The sequence below is a fragment of the Sebastes fasciatus genome, chromosome 17 (assembly GCF_043250625.1).
Source record: "Sebastes fasciatus isolate fSebFas1 chromosome 17, fSebFas1.pri, whole genome shotgun sequence".
NCBI lineage: Eukaryota > Metazoa > Chordata > Actinopteri > Perciformes > Sebastidae > Sebastes > Sebastes fasciatus.
Window position 1 is genome coordinate 18032520 of NC_133811.1, and position 14843 is coordinate 18047362.

The 14843-nt window shown below is 39.5% G+C and overlaps 2 protein-coding genes across 2 annotated transcripts; both read right to left on the reverse strand.

The window, feature by feature from the left end:
* Nucleotides 1-2556: 2556 nt before the first annotated feature.
* LOC141753911 (receptor-transporting protein 3-like) lies at nt 2557-5280 on the reverse strand. Its single transcript, XM_074612585.1, has 3 exons — nt 5123-5280; nt 4629-4800; nt 2557-3131 (listed from the first exon to the last, which is right to left on the reverse strand). The coding sequence occupies exons 1-3, from the start codon at nt 5136-5138 to the stop codon at nt 2783-2785; spliced, it is 537 nt and encodes a 178-aa protein (XP_074468686.1). The 5' UTR covers nt 5139-5280; the 3' UTR covers nt 2557-2782.
* A 1665-nt stretch (nt 5281-6945) lies between these two features.
* Nucleotides 6946-9397, reverse strand: LOC141753912 (receptor-transporting protein 3-like). The gene is made up of 3 exons (XM_074612587.1): nt 9248-9397; nt 8764-8935; nt 6946-7524 (listed from the first exon to the last, which is right to left on the reverse strand). The coding sequence occupies exons 1-3, from the start codon at nt 9261-9263 to the stop codon at nt 7176-7178; spliced, it is 537 nt and encodes a 178-aa protein (XP_074468688.1). The 5' UTR covers nt 9264-9397; the 3' UTR covers nt 6946-7175.
* Between the last annotated feature and the right edge of the window lie 5446 nt (nt 9398-14843).

The following is a 14843-nucleotide window of genomic DNA, read 5'->3' on the forward strand; positions in this document are numbered from 1 at the left end:
GTGCAGGCTGAGGCAGCGGGGCTCTCCAGCGTGTCTCCCTGCTCTCTCCGCCCGCAGCCGGAGAGAGCAGAGGAGACACCGGCACCCGGTCGGTAACGAGAAGACAACGTAAATCTCTGTAGAGCTCCGTCACTTCACAAGACACGGAAAACCTCTGTTGGTCTGGAGGAGCTGCAGCAGTTATTTCTGCACAAACGTCCCCTGTACATTCACTAGATATTCTCAGAGCTAAACTAACTCTTCTGCAGTGTGTAGTGAACGCGCGTTCACGTCTAGAGGTGGAGCGAGCTGAGCTGTCTGAGTGAAGGCGAGCAGGCAGAGGAGGAGGGTACAGTGGCTACACGCGAACGCGCATATGCGAGCGCGCATGTGTGACGACCCGCTACATTTATGCGCGTACAAAGTTACAAATAGTCCCTTTAATAAATTTGGAAATTAATAACGAAATAAAATGTATAAATGTATTTGTTTACAGATAGATTTTATTTTATGATTATTGTGTCATGCATACATTATATAGATAGACACTATTACTTATTAGAAAATAAAATAAAAGAGAATAGAAAATAAAATAAAATATAGAAAATAAGGAAAAGACAAAGAAAAATACCAGAGTAGCAATATAAATTACAAATAATTTTAAACAAATAAACCATCCTGACGTTTTTTTCAATTCAATTCAATTCAATTTATTTTTGTATAGCGTCAAATCATAACAGAAGTTATCTCGAGACGCTTTATATATAGTGCAGGTCTTAGACCGTACTCTATAGTTTAGAGACCCAACAAGAGATCCCAACAAGAGCATTGCAGTGCGCTGTGGCCAGGAAAAACTCCCCGTTAACGGGTAGAAATCTGGAGCAGAAGCAGGCTCTGGGTGGGCGGCCATCTGCCTCGACCGGTTGAGATGCTTTTTTCCAAGCTTGAGAAACAAAAGTATAGCCAACTTATAAGCATTCAAATTAAAAAGCTGTTCCATTTTGTCATCATCCGAGCACCACAACATTTCTGGATTGTGAACAGACATTTCATTTAAAATAGAAGTTCTTAAGGAATCATAGTATGGACAATACAGAAGAAATTGTGATTCATTTTCAACTTCTCCTAACTCGCACAACCTGTTGTCGTCCTGGATGTTTTTAAATCTACCAACTTCAAGGCCTAGAGGAAGGATTCCTGTTCTTAACTGTGCAACTACAGACCTTTGACCTCGACCTCGAAGTTTGTTATAACATAAGTTTCAGTGCCATAATTGTGCTTGATTTGAATATATGTTTTTAATTATTTTGGTTTTAACAATATATCTTTCAACCATTTTTCTTCAAATCTAGCAAGTAACTTTCTTCTAATTGTGTTCGTACTGCATGATGAATTATTCCTATGACCCTGTATTCTGACATATTAAGCAAAGAATTCCACAGTCTTATCATTTCACATTTCCGCATTAGTGAACCAGGAATTCATCCAATATCACCCTGAACAGCCAAAGTAGGAGCAAACTTATGAACACCTAAAAACAGCGTGCAGCTCTGTTCTGTATAGAGTCTGCTATTTTACAATCTTTGAAGCCCCATATCTCTGAAGCATAATTTAATATGGGGGAGACATATGCATCATAATGTTGTGAATAAGTAAAGTACCCAAGATCTTTACATATTTTGAACTTGTTGACAACAGACCCTAAGGCTCTCCCAGCTGAACCTGCCAAGATTTTAATTCCAACTTCAGAGGTCAAAACTTAATCAAGTGTAAATCCCTAATATTTGTATTCAGGTCAGGTGTATATTCTAGTGTTTCAATACCTTTTTTCCTGAAATGAACTGTGTTTTACTTGATTTGACAGATAGATTTGACAGATTTAAGCTCTTAACAAGCAGCAGCTGGCCATTGAGTTGTCAAAAAATAAAACAGGCTACATGATACTGTCTGACAGTGTGGATTAAGGTCATAAAATAATTAAACTAAACACATAACTAGCAAAAGAAAACACTATCAAAAAGCAAGTCTAAATAAAGTACACATCTAGAATAATAAATCAAACAATACTACTTATTATTTGTAAAAAAACAACTGAATACTAACAACAAATAAATACTCTTACAAAAAGTATCATTGTGCAGAAAAATGCCCCCTTATGAGTTATATTAATATATATCGGTTCCTAACCTTTTCTGTGTGTGACCCTTGAGAGGTCATGACCCTGAGGTGAGGAACCACTGTATTATGTCATTGGGTTGTTAATAATGACGTATTCATTTATAACCAGCATTTTAATGTTGAAGATGGTTGAGATGGAGATCATTTTTACAGGTAGGTTAATCTATAACTCCCGTATAATAAGCTGATCATTTGATTTGCATGTAAAATTTTTATCTGCAAAGTCACTACAGCTATCATATAAATGTTTTGGAGTAAAATATTTGCATCTGAACTGTAGAGTAGAATTATAAGTAGTGTAAAATGGAAGTAAAGTAATTGAGTAAATGTACTTATAATGTTATATTCCACCACTTGTCCTCCATACTCCATGAAATAATCAGTACCCCCAAAACAAAACGTGGTCAGACTTAAGATTTTATTAGTAACAACAAAAATACAAAAAAATATATATATTTACTGGAACATTATGTATTGGCCCTGAACATTAACATCCATAATGACATAATTTGCAAAAATATTAGGAAAAAGGGGCATTCAATCTGCAAAGGAGCATCCAAACATCCCACAACCTCTCAATCACTCTCTCTCTCACACACACACACACACACACAACCACACCCTTCTAATCATCATCCTGACAGCAGATGCCTTGAGAGCAGGCCTCACACAGGGTCGCCTCATGCGGTTTGGTCCACACCTTGGCAGAGCCTACTGATGAGCCATCATCATCATCGTTGTCGTCCTCATCGTCGTAGCAATTCTTCCGGATTTTGGCACACAGCCTGAGCAAGGCCTCTTCCACCTCTTTCTGGGAAAAACCAGAGAGTTCAAACTCATCGTCCTGGCAACGGCGACAGGCCTGTCCAAAGGGCCGCATGATCACCGTCCCCCGGTCACCCCGCAGCCGGTAACGGAACAACACCACCACCCGTGCTGAAGGCCAGGTCTTGTGGCAGGATGCACACTTGAAGCTGGAGGGAAATGAGAAGACAATAAATGAGAGTCAAGAGCTTCTCAGGGTTAGTGAGTTTCTACCTGAGGTATTCCTGTGAGTTATGAATGTTTTAGAACGGTTAAACTAACATCTCCATTGAAAAGAATCAATCTTTCCCATAACGTTGTTGGTTAAACCTGCAGTAGGCAGAATGTTTTTGGCATCATTGGGAAAAAAATCCATATTACCCTCTCAGCATATTGTAATTCAAGTGTTCTGAGAGAAAAACTAGACTTCTGCACCTCCTCATGGCTCTGTTTTCAGGCTTTAAAAAATGTAGCCCGTGACGGGAGACTTTGGCCAATCACAGGTCATTTCAGAGAGAGAGAGCGTTCCTATTGGCTGTTCATTCAACGGACGCAGCTGTAAATCACTCGCAAACTCTGATCAAACGGTCAAACTAGGCAGCACTGATCAAATATGAATCAATATTCTGTTACTGTAATGCCTATTTCTCTCCTCAAATGTTTTCAGAAACATCTTGTAGTGTACTGTTTAGCTGTAAAATGAGAAAGCTTTCTCCAGCCGCTAGGCGGTGCTTTGTATTTTCTCAACTGATCTCAACATGGCTGCTCAAACTTTTCTCATTTTACAGCTAAACAGCTCGGCTCTGATTGGTTGTTTTCCTCCGGTCTGTGAAATCCTGCAGATGCCATTAGGAGCACCGGAGGACACAGAGGCACATGACTTTTTCAGATTACCTGTCTCATGCAATACTGTCAGGATATAGTGACCGTTTAAAAAAAAACTTTTTTTAATCATATTTGCTCCATTCCTACCCACTGCAGCTTTAAATCATATCTTGTGCTGTTTTGAGTCTCCATAAAGCAGGATAACTTGTGCAGTCTTTACTCAGAGTGCAGTACCAGGTATTTCCACTGAATGGCACTGTTTTAGTACTTCACATGACCCTGCTCTTTATTGCACCATCATCATCATATGACCTGGCATGGCAACTGAAACTGAACAGTCTGAGAAAGCACAAGACCTCCTGTAGACTATATTCAGCCAACTACAATTGTTAGAAAAACAGAAACTAGTTTCACAAGTTTTCACAACACATTTTTATCCACCTTGACCTGAATGTCTATTAGGGCACTGTAGTTTACAGTTATATATCTTGATACTTTGAGAATAGAGAACAGTAGATAGATAGATAGATAGATAGATAGATAGATAGATAGATAGATAGATAGATAGTAACTTTATTGATCCCGAGGGCAATTCAGGTTTCCAGCATCACAGTTCCATAGTGCAAAAACATGTTAGTAAAAAGGCAGTAAAAAAGTTAGTAGTGCAAAGTACAAAAACATATACCAGATATAAAAATACAAGGAGATGAAGAAAACTGTTAAAACTGAATATAGTGCAGGGTAACAGCTGTGATACACGACTATTAAAAAAAAGTTAATATAGTGCAGAGTAAGTTAAAAAAGAGTATAGTGCATTATTATCTGTTATTATCAATACATACTGTCCATAGGCAGTGTGGCAGTAGACCTTCCAGCCTCTCTTCCTCTCCTCCTTGGTGACTGTGCGTGTCTGGCTGTAGCTGAAGTTGAGACTCCACTGGTCTCCATAGTCCAGCTCATTGTCATCATCCAGCAATTCATCAAAGATGTCCTTCCACAAGGAAGGAACCCAGTCTGCAAGAAAATAACAGAAAAAGCTATACAGTCAATAAAATGTAGGTCTCAACACTGAGGAATCATAACAGACTTCCGGGGGTAAAAAAGAAAACAAAGGAAATAAAATAAATAATCAGGGTCACACCCTTCTTCCTTCTTTTTGAATCAAAGATTCTGAATTTACATGACATAAAAATGTAATAAAAATGTTTTAAAGATTATGAAAACGAAATAATGACGTTGCATCAATAGCGTCAAAATTGATCAAAAACAAATATTGCATAGCACCAGATTAAACAGCATATTAAAGTATTGCAAACAAACAAACATTCTGTGTTACCTGTGCATCTGCTCATGTTGTTTGGTGATCGGATCAGAGTCTGGTAGAAGAGAAGAAAACGACGTCTGACTTGTGAATGTGGCTCTGCAGAGAGTCTCTGTGTTTATATCCCTCAGCTGACGCTACTCTGGGAAACGAAACTTAACAACGCACTTTCGTTTTCCTTCTAGTCGGTCTGAGGTGATGCACAAACAACAGAACATTACGACATAGGGGATTTTACCTCATCATACTAACCACAGATAATATCTGTAGTCAGTAATGAATTGTGGATGGCTCAACAGACATTGCATCATGTAGCCTATGAAACTTTTATTACCTCGTTTTTTTTTCACCTTTACTGCCAATCAGTTAAAGGGACTGAGAGCGCGCGTTCTCGTACTCGCTCCACCTCTACTAGACGTGAACGCGCGCTCACTCCACACTGCAGAAGAGTTAGTTTAGCTCTGAGAATATCTAGGGAATGTACAGGGGACCTTTGTGCAGAAATAAATGCTGCAGCTCCTCCAGACCAACAGAGGTTTTCCGTGTCTTGTGAACTGACGGGGCTCCTCCACGTGTTACGTTGTCGTCTCGTTTCCGATCGGGTGCCGGTGTCTCCCTGCGGCTGCCGGCTGCGGTCAGGAGGCGATAACGTAACTCGTTGAGTAGCCCCGCTGCCTGAGCCTGCGCTGAGGCAGGAAAAGCCAACACTAGGATCAGCAGTGATTCATGGAGAGACCTTTGTCTGGTCAGCTAACATTACTGCCAAGCAGCTGAAATATAGAGTGATATTGTGCTTTTAGCTGACGTGTGTCGCCTCACTGTTTTGAGCGATGCTCGTCCATGTCTATTTAGAGCGAGCAAGTGCGAGCTCGACGCTGACTTTCGTTGATTTCAAGGCCACAGGTGTCGCTGTTAACAAGCATTTCTGAAAGTTACAAATAGTCCCTTTAAATTAAATTAAAGTTGCCTATTTTTCCACTTCTATTTATATAAGAGCTCATTTTATTTTTCAGCTACGTTGTTTTCCTATTTTTTGGTCTTAACACACATTAAATCATTTATCTATTAAAGCAGAAGTGGGTAGAAATGGAGCAAATATGACGGTCACTATATCCTGACAGCAGTGCATGAGACAGGTAATCTGCAAAAAATCATGTGTCCTCCGAGGCTCCTATTTCACAGAAAACAACCAATCAGAGTCGAGCTGGAGCCTGCCGTCTTTGAGCAGCTGTCAATCCCTCCGATCAAACGGTCAAATTAGGCAGCGCTGATCAAATATGAATCAATATTCTGTTACTGTAATGCCTATTTCTCACCTTAGATGTTTTCAGAAACATCAGCCAGAGCACACTTTCTCATTTTAGAGCTTAGGTTTCATTTGTTTTTTTATGAGACGTGTATGACCATATGAATTTCACCTTGCGGGATAATAAAGTTAACCTTTGACCTTTGATGAGGAGGTGTAGAAGTCTAGTTTTTTCTCAGAACACTTGAAGTACAATATGCTGAAAGGTTATTATGGAAGTTTTGCCTAAAATATTCTGCCTACTGCAGGTTTAAATTACATTAAAGTAGCCTATTTCTCTCTTTTATTTATCTAAGAGCTCATTTTGTTTTTCAGCTACGTTGATTTCCTTTGCATGTAAAATCTTCATCTGCAAAGTCATTACAGCTATCATATAAATGTTTTGGAGTAAAATATTTGCATCTGAACTGTAGAGTAGAATTATAAGTAGTGTAAAATGGAAGTAAAGTAATTGAGTAAATGTACTTATAATGTTATATTACACCACTTGTCCTCCATACTCCATGAAATAATCAGTACCCCCAAAACAAAACGTGGTCAGACTTAAGACTTTATTAGTACCAACAAAAATACAAAAAAATATATATATTTACTGGAACATTATGTATTGGTCCTGAACATTAACATCCATAATGAAAACATTATCCAAAATATTAGGAAAAAGGGGCATTCAATCTGCAAAGGAGCATCCAAACATCCCACAACCTCTCAATCACTCTCTCTCTCACACACACACACACACACACACACAACCACACCCTTCTAATCATCATCCTGACAGCAGATGCCTTGAATGCAGGCCTGACACAGGGTCGCCTCATGCGGTTTGGTCCGCACCCTGGCAGAGCCTGCTGATGAGACATCATCATCATCGTTGTCGTCCTCATCGTCGTAGCAATTCTTCCGGATTTTGGAACACAGCCTGAGCAAGGCCTTTTCCACCTCTTGCTGGGAAAAACCGGAGAGTTCAAACTCATCGTCCTGGCAACTGCGACATGCCTGTCCAAAGGGCCGCATGATCACCGTCCCCCGGTCACCCCGCAGCCGGTAACGGAACAACACCACCACCCGTGCTGAAGGCCAGATCTTTTGGCAGGATGCACACTGGAAGCTGGAGGGAAATGAGAAGACAATAAATGAGAGTCAAGAGCTTCTCAGGGTTAGTGAGTTTCTACCTGAGGTATTCCTGTGAGTTATGAATGTTTTAGAATGGTTAAACTAACATCTCCATTGAAAAGAATCAATCTTTCCCATAACGTTGTTGGTTAAACCTGCAGTAGGCAGAATGTTTTTGGGCAAAAAAATCTATAATAACCTTTCAGCATATTGTAATTCAAGTGTTCTGAGAGAAAACTAGACTTCTGCACCTCCTCATGGCTCTGTTTTCAGGCTTTAAAAGATCTAGCCCAGATTCGAACCTGGGCCACCACAGTTAGGACTGAGCCTTGTTATATGGGCACCCGCTCTACCAACTGAGCTAACCAGGCGCCTCAGTCTGTGAAATCTTGCAGATCCTATTGAGAGCACCGGAGGACACAGAGGGGCACATAATTTTTTTCAGATTACCTCTCTCATGCACTACTGTCAGGATATAGTGACAGTTTTATAAAAATAACTTTTTTTAATCATATTTGCTTAATTTCTATCCACTGCAGCTTTAAATCATACCCTGTGCTGTTTTGAGTCTCCATAAAGCAGGATAAGTTGTGCAGTCTTTGCGCAGGGTGCAGTACCAGGCATTTCCACTGAATGGCACTGTTTTAGTACTGCACATGACCCTGCTCTTTATTGCACCATCATCATCATATGACCTGGCATGGCAACTGAAACTTAGCAGTCTGAGAAAGCACAACAAGACCTCCTGTAGACTATATTCAGCCAACTACTATTGTTAGAAAAACAGAAACTAGTTTCACAAGTTTTCACAACACATTTTTATCCACCTTGACCTGAATGTCTATTAGGGCACTGTAGTTTACAGTTATATATCTTGATACTTTGAGAATAAAGGACAATAGATAGATAGATACATAGATAGATAGATACATAGATAGATAGATAGATAGATAGATAGATAGTAACTTTATTGATCCCGAGGGCAATTCAAGTTTCCAGCATCACAGTTCTATAGTGCAAAAACATGTTAGTAAAAAGGCAGTAAAAAAGTTAGTAGTGCAAAGTACAAAAACATATACCAGATATAAAAATACAAGGAGATGAAGAAAACTGTTAAAACTGAATATAGTGCAGGGTAACAGCTGTGATACAGGACTATTAAAGAAAAGAATATAGTGCAGAGTAAGTTAAAAATGAGTATAGTGCATTATTATCTGTTATTATCAATACATACTGTCCATAGGCAGTGTGGCAGAAGACCTTCCAGCCTCTCTTCCTCTCCTCCTTGGTGACTGTGTCTGTCTGGCTGTAGCTGAAGTTGAGACTCCACTGGTCTCCATAGTCCAGCTCACTGTCATCATCCAGCAATTCATCAAAGGTGTCTTTCCACAAGGAAGGAACCCAGTCTGCAAGAAAATAACAGAAAAAAAGCTATACAGTCAATAAAATGTAGGTCTCAACACTGAGGAATCATAATAGACTTCCGGGGGTAAAAAAGAAAACAAAGGAAATAAAATAAATAATCAGGGTCACACCCTTCTTCCTTCTTTTTGAATCAAACATGCTGAATTTACATGACATAAAAATGTTTTAAAGATTATGAAAACGAAATAATGACGTTGCATCAATAGCGTCAAAATTGATCAAAACAAATATTGCATAGCACCAGATTAAACAGCATATTAAAGTATTGCAAACAAACAAACATTCTGTGTTACCTGTGCATCTGCTCATGTTGTTTGGTGATCGGATCAGAGTCTGGTAGATGAGAAGAAAACGACGTCTGACTTGTGAATGTGGCTCTGCAGAGAGTCTCTGTGTTTATATCCCTCAGCTGACGCTACTCTGGGAAACGAAACTTAACAACGCACTTTCGTTTTCCTTCTAGTCGGTCTGAGGTGATGCACAAACAACAGAACATTACGACATAGGGGATTTTACCTCATCATACTAACCACAGATAATATCTGTAGTCAGTGATTGTGAATTGTGGATGGCTCAACAGGCATTGCATCATGTAGCCTATGAAACTTTTATTACCTCGTTTTTTCCCCCCTTTACTTCCAATCAGTTAAATTAAATTAAAGTTGCCTATTTTTCCACTTCTATTCATCTAAGAGCTCATTTTATTTTTCAGCTACGTTGTTTTCCTATTTTTTGGTCTTAACACACATTAAATCATTTATCTATTAAAGCAGCAGTGGGTAGAAATGGAGAAAATATGACGGTCACTATATCCTGACAGTAGTGCATGAGACAGGTAATCTGCAAAAAATCATGTGTCCTCCGGTGCTCCTAATGGCATCTGCAAGATTTCACAGACCGGAGGAAAACAACCAATCAGAGCCGAGCTGGAGCCTGCCGTCTTTGAGCAGCTGTCAATCACTCCGATCAAACGGTCAAACTAGGCAGCGCTGATCAAATATGAATCAATATTCTGTTACTGTAATGCCTATTTCTCACCTTAGATGTTTTCAGAAACACCAGCCAGAGCACACTTTCTCATTTTAGAGCTTAGGTTTTATTTGTTTTTTTATGAGACGTGTATGACCATATGAATTTCCCCTTGCGGGATAATAGAGTTGACCTTTGACCTTTGATGAGGAGGTGCAGAAGTCTAGTTATCTCTCAGAACAGTTGAATTACAATATGCTGAAAGGTTATCATCGAAGTTTTGCCCAATGATGGCAAAAATATTCTGCCTACTGCAGGTTTAAATTACATTAAAGTAACCCATTTCTCTTCTTTATTTATCTAGGAGCTCATTTTGTTTTTCAGCTACATTGCTTTCCTATTTTTTGGTCTTGGCACACATACAATCATATTTCTTTTAGCAACATTCCTCATTTTCCTCACCACATTTTTAGTTTATGCTTGGATGATAATGAGATTGGCGTGTCCATCTATGTCCACGTATTATAGGTTATCAATTGCTGTAGTTTTTGTTTCATTTCGGCTAAAGGAACATCATTGCAAGTGGAAACAAATCCCAGCAAAAACACTCAAGTTCAGTTCAGGTCAGTTCAGTAGGGGGCAGTATAAGACAGCTGGTTGTTTCCGCACAGACCACATGTTGGTGAACATAATTGCAGTGCATTTTGAACATATGAGTGGCACAGTGGAAACAAGTATTTTAAGGAGTTCAGGGATTACCCACAAGCCACTGCCCATTTCTCAGAAGTAGACAAACTGGACCAGCTTTCCATTGATATTACAATAGCCTATACTTTTAATATCTGAGTATTGGAAACCACTAGAGTCATCCTGATGACCTGGTGAAATGGGATCTTTAATTTATGCCTACAGCCCAGAGGAACAATTTTGCCATGTCAGAAACAAATATTGTGTCATTAATATTAAAACACATGTTGTTCAACCAGTTTCCCAGCTGAAAAGAAACAATCAAGTTAAAGTTTTACCAGTATGTCTGGTTGTACCGCCCAGGATGTTTTTAACTATAGGAACCTCATATGTCACACCTGAACATTATAAAGGTTAGGTAGCATTCAGGTGCCCCCATCAAGCTGAGTCGTCACTGCTTTGTCAGCCTGCATTGCTGCATGTTTACGCCTCTATCAGTCCTGTCTGCCTGTTACTGTTCCTTCTATCAGCCCACATATGACATTCATGGAAATTTAAAACCCAAGTTATTAGTGCAAACACTTATCTGGGTCACCTTTCCTGAACGAGGGTAAAACTGTTTTTGATCTCTTGTTGTTAATCTGAAATGCTCTTCACACCTAAACCTGTTTTGGGACATCATCACTTGGTCGTATGCGTGGTTTCAACCACAACCACATTCTTGACATATAAACTTTCTGTAAGAGCCAAGAGTACTCCACGAGGTCCCCGAACACATCCGTCCTGTCTTGAGAAGTTTAAAGTCCTGTAATGTGTTGGAGCTTGTTCAGAATTTTTTAATTTCTTAATCAATTATCTTTCTATAGAATGTCTGCATGTTTGTTATTGTACTCATTAAATATTTGTAGCTGTTTCAAGCTAATTATTATTAATAAGTATAGTAATAAAGTCTTGGAGCGGACATTGTGGTAACAGCATGATGGTGTCGAGCTGGTTTGATAAAGCAAACCCTTGTTTACTCTTTACTCTTTGTATCCAATCTGTAAAGCTATGCATGGTGTTTCTAAATAATCATTACCATCATTTCCGGACAGTGGTAATAATAGCATCAGAATGACAACACCTGTCACAGGTATGTAGTGACGCGGTCGGTTAACTCTCACACACAGACACACACACACACACACACACACACACACACAAACACACACACAAACACACGCGCACACACACACACACACACTTTCTTACGTACTATAAATGAAAAATCTTGTATACACACTGTTGGGACTTTCCTTCTATCTGAGTTGTTCATGATGATGGCTCATGATGATACCCCACCCAGTACTAAAAATTGATTGTTATGCTTGTCAGAGTCTCCTGACAAGGTTTCGTGCTCTCGCACAAGCACACACACGATAACTCACGTGAACGGTTATCAGGTTCAAAAAACAAATGTCATTTAGACGTACTTGTCAGTGATTATTTGGCTGTTATCTGTTGTAACGACATATTGGGAATTATGTAATCAGGTACACACACACACACACACACACGCACGCACACACTCCCTCTCTAACAGTATTGTTTTACTTTTTGAGGATCATGTGTTACTCTCTTGAGAAGACTTCATTTGCAGCATCTTGTGCTGTTGGGGGTTAAAAAGGACCTGCACTTTGATGCAGACTGAAGAAACTAAAGGTGAAACATCATTATACAGTCGGTGGTAATGGGAGTGTAGTGTTGTCTCAATGGCATGAGAGTCCATATATATACACACAACACTGCCACCCCCCTCACACACACACAAACACACAGCAACCCATGACGTTGAGGTGGACGGGCGCTTTCCTCCCGGCACAGTGGTGTAAAGATGACCTCAGAGCCCCCGGCTCCAGAGAGTCACCTTATACTCAGGTGTGACATTACAGCGTGAGAAAAGCATGCTGGGAAAGCTCACAGGGCCACAGAGATGCAGGAAAGAAAAGAGAGACAAGACAGGAGCAGACTCACAGAGTAACCTCTTTGTATTAACTTTCTACAGCGCTGAAGTAAATTCCTGTTGATCCAAGTGAATGGTGATTACAGTAAGTCTGCTCCGGGACGACGGTTATACGTTAGCTGTAGACAGGCGCCAAGTTCAAGTGGAGGAAAACAATCTACAAGTAGCTTCAAGCAAAACGCCTGAAAAAGAACTGAGAGGCCAAACCTGCAAATTGTTGGTGTGGAGTGACTCCTGATCCACTGAGACACTCCGTCTTTTGTCTCCCGACTCTCATCTCACTTTGACAACAGAGTTATTCTCTGGAAAAGGAAGATGAAACCATGTTTAACATCTAATATAATACACTAAAAGTTCCCAGTTTATTTTTGGAGGAGACACTGAAGCTGTTTTGGCTTGTAGTGGCCCAACGCCTTAGTAATGCACTTAATGTCCCTTACCAAAAAGAAATTTATTCAAGTGTGCTATTAGTACACTTCTTTAAACTTACATAGAGAGTATACTTTCAGTTTACTTTTTATGTACTTATCAGAGATATACTTAATAAAAGTATACTTGGCTCATACTGACAAGCATACTTGGCTTACACTTGTACTTAATCTTTTGATCAAGATATACTTAAGAAAATTATGTTATACTTGTAGTATAAAAAACTATTTAACTATTAATTTACTGAGTATACTTTAAAGTGTACTTTTCATAAACTAAAAAGTGGGCTACCATAAAACTAGTAAACTAACAGTACAATACTTAAACTTAATGTATACTTTTATAAACTAAAAAGTGGGCCTATTTAGTCCCAAGAAGTATTGAAGTAGTACACTTACAAGTATACAACTAGTGCACTATCTGTATAATTATAGTATGGTTGCAGTACAAAATAAACTTAAATGTAAACTAGTTGTGTACTCAAAGTTTACTATTCTTACACTTAAAGTTTACTTAAAAGTATACTTTTATAAACTAAAAAGTGGGTCAATTTAGTCCCAAGAAGTATTAAAGCAGTACGCTTATAAGTACTAGTACATTGATATTAGTATACTTACTTAATAAAGTTGTGAAATATATACTTGAAGTTGAAGTTTACTTAAGTATACGTCATAAAATAAACTTGAAGTACAACTGCTTTTTCATAAGGGGTGTTTGTGCTCTTGTCAGCTGTTAACATCGAACTCTAACAGCCATGTCAATAAATCTTACAAATTAAAATTGTCCCAGATAAAGCAGACTCCTCTTCCAGGCGTGTTGGGATGCAGGCCAGGATTTAGATGCTGCCTGGACTCTGCCTGGACCTGTACACCTGTTCAATGGCTGCCAGGTGACTCAGAGAGGGAGGAGGACGAGGAGAGAGAGAGAGAGAGAGAGGAAGACAGAGAGAGAGAGAGAGAGAGAGGGAGAGAAAGAGAGAGAGAGAGGGAGAAAGAGGTAGGGTGTGGTAAGATGCCTTGAGCACATTCCTTGGAGCGGCCGCACCCTGCATTTCGGCGTCTGTATACCTGCTAGTGTTTGTTATCAGAGCTTGCTCATGTAAGCAGACACTTTCTCTCTATTGGCACTCAAAACTTCTTTCATCGGATATAATTTCACACACACACACACACACACACACACACACACACACACACACACACACACACACGCACAGTATTCTTAATTATTGCGTGCAGTCATAGTCTGCTTGTAATACTCACAGTATGCAAACACTCAACTCTCATTTCGTATCTTTGTCAAGCTGAGAGTTACACATTTGCATGAATTGGAAAAGAGCAAACAGGCAAAGCGAGAGCCGGCTCAGTGCAGTTTGAGTGTATAACAGCTTACGATGACATTGGTGCTTTCAAACAGGAGGCACACCCTTAGGAGCAGGACTGAGCACACAGTCATATTCATAAGTGTGTGTGTGCTAGTGTGGGTGTGTGTTGCTATCAGAAGGCCATGAAACAAGGTGTGTCCTGTCTGATAGACACGTTTCAGGACAAAGGACGGCCCATATAAAGTGCACACACACAGCGGTGTATACTTCTACCTGTATAATGCCTTATTCTAATGTCCAGGTTGCTGGTGTGTTTGAGTTTCAAGTGTGTGACACGTAAAAAGTAAATAAAGAAAAAAACAAAGAGAGTGAAACAGTTAAAGGGTTGAGACTAAAGTTGTTTTCTTCTTATTAAACAATTAATAAACGTCGGAATTAGCTCGGCCAAGCAGAAAATTAGGAAGCATATTAAATAGTC

Coding starts and splice junctions, on each gene's coding strand:
- LOC141753912 (XM_074612587.1), bottom strand. Junction 7,525..8,763: donor TGCCACACTGCCTATGGACA/GTATGTATTGAT, acceptor ATTTCCCTCCAG/CTTCCAGTGTGCATCCTGCC.
- LOC141753911 (XM_074612585.1), bottom strand. Junction 3,132..4,628: donor TGCCACACTGCCTATGGACA/GTATGTATTGAT, acceptor ATTTCCCTCCAG/CTTCAAGTGTGCATCCTGCC.